The 1662-nt window shown below is 45.2% G+C and overlaps 1 protein-coding gene across 1 annotated transcript; it reads right to left on the bottom strand.

Annotated features, from left to right (window-relative positions):
* Positions 1-365: 365 nt before the first annotated feature.
* On the bottom strand, positions 366-1452 carry LOC104954521 (treslin-like). The gene is made up of 2 exons (XM_010781635.1): positions 1218-1452; positions 366-777 (listed from the first exon to the last, which is right to left on the bottom strand). The coding sequence occupies exons 1-2, from the start codon at positions 1449-1451 to the stop codon at positions 532-534; spliced, it is 480 nt and encodes a 159-aa protein (XP_010779937.1). The 5' UTR covers position 1452; the 3' UTR covers positions 366-531.
* Positions 1453-1662: the final 210 nt, after the last annotated feature.

The raw sequence follows: 1662 nt of genomic DNA, 5'->3' as shown, positions 1-1662 counted from the left end.
ACGTTACTCGTGGATGGGGCTACAGAGCTACCAGAAAGACAGTCGGTGCATTCCTCCGTCTGGATGTGGAGCACTTTTGCTAAATGTTTAGACAAATTGCTTGTGTTAACGCCCTTACATGTTAAACTCTTATTGCACTTTAGGTAACGAGCATTGTCCAGATCGAGACGGGTAAAGTTGAACCACACCTCGGAGCGCGTTCTCTCCGCCATCTCCTCCGTGTGTGTGTTGCTGCATGTAGCAGCTGCGTGTGTGTAAGCTGCCCCGCCCCCTCGCAAGCAGGCGGGGGAGAGAGATCGAAAATACTAAAAATAATCATAGAAGCATTTTGCAGTCTTTTTGCGTGTTAGAAATGGAGTTGGCGACACTAAAACTGCAATATAATGTTTGTGTAGCAATAATACACATGACATATTTTTTAGATGGCTCCAGTGCCGATTAAAAGACCAATAACGTTAGAGCTTAACGGTACCACGGTCTTTAATAATTCAGACCCGGGGCCCGTTTAATACCGGGGCTCGGTACCCATCCCTAATCCTTACCTTCAACAGTGTCTCCATCCTCCTCCATGATGTCATACACTACTCCCAGGACGCTGCTCACAACATCAGGCAAATCAGCAGATGTTTCTGATGTGGCAGGGGCAATGATTTCGCTGGGTAGGATCTGCTCGTTCTGGGCGACTCCAGACTGGAGGATGGTGAGCAGAGCTGTAGTGTGCGACAGGGGGGAGAGGACAGCCGAATACACCAGGCCGCTGTCTTTCACCTCAGACAGCTGGAAGAACAAGCAATATATGCAAGAAGAGGAAAAAAGAGAATTAGTAAATGCCCACAGATGAAAGTTTCATAACAAGATTTGTGTACAACCTGCTCCCAACCCCGGTATCTCTACACCCTTTAAATCATAGTTATTGTGAGATGATGTGTTGAAATCAAACAAAGATTCAGTACAATTTGTACTTCAACTTGTCCTTGTGTCAAACAGGATGTTATTTATTGATTGTTTCAGTCCTGTATTGGTAAGGCCGGGAAATTACAATTACCATACTGTAACAAATATTTTCTGTAATTTGTCTAAAGCAAAACAAAGGACTAGTGATCCATAGAGCCAATATGTATGATTTATATTTAGTATGTTAAAGAAAGATCTATTATTCATATGCATAGATCTGTGTATAGAGATCACACTTGTGGGCAACAGCCCTGTGATCTCACCATGTGTAGAGCACGAGCAGACAGCTCCATCAGAAGGTGCTGGAGGGCAGCAGCAGCTCCTCGCTCCTCACTGCCGCTGGAGCACTGAAGCAGCCACGACTCTGTGGAGCTCTGCGTCAGAGAAGAGGCATCCCAGCCCTGCAGCACTGCTTTCAGACACACTTCCAGCGACTCTGGGAGAAGCCTGCGTCTGCGAGACACTGGCTCTACCGTGACGCCACAGATCTGTGTCATGTCACCTGGAGGAGTAAGGAAAAACACAACACATTAAAAATTGCATTAGTTTGCCAACTTAAGGTTCAAAGTAGGGATGCACCGATACACATATTTTCACTTCCGATCCGATTCCGATAACTAAATTTGGATATCTGCCGATACCGATAATATTCCGATATCTCTGATAACAGTCTTGATCTTTCAAATTATACCAGCCACTTGATGATAG

The sequence above is a fragment of the Notothenia coriiceps genome, unplaced genomic scaffold (genome assembly GCF_000735185.1).
Source record: "Notothenia coriiceps isolate Sejong01 unplaced genomic scaffold, NC01 NC01_scaffold00023482, whole genome shotgun sequence".
In the NCBI taxonomy this organism is placed as follows: domain Eukaryota; kingdom Metazoa; phylum Chordata; class Actinopteri; order Perciformes; family Nototheniidae; genus Notothenia; species Notothenia coriiceps.
Note: the sequence above shows the minus strand (reverse complement) of the source record. Positions and strands in the feature narration are given on the sequence as shown.

Coding starts and splice junctions, on each gene's coding strand:
- LOC104954521 (XM_010781635.1), bottom strand. CDS start 1,451: ATGACACAGATCTGTGGCGTCACGGTAGAGCCAGTGTCTCGCAGACGC. Junction 778..1,217: donor CTGCTCGTGCTCTACACATG/GTGAGATCACAG, acceptor TTGTTCTTCCAG/CTGTCTGAGGTGAAAGACAG.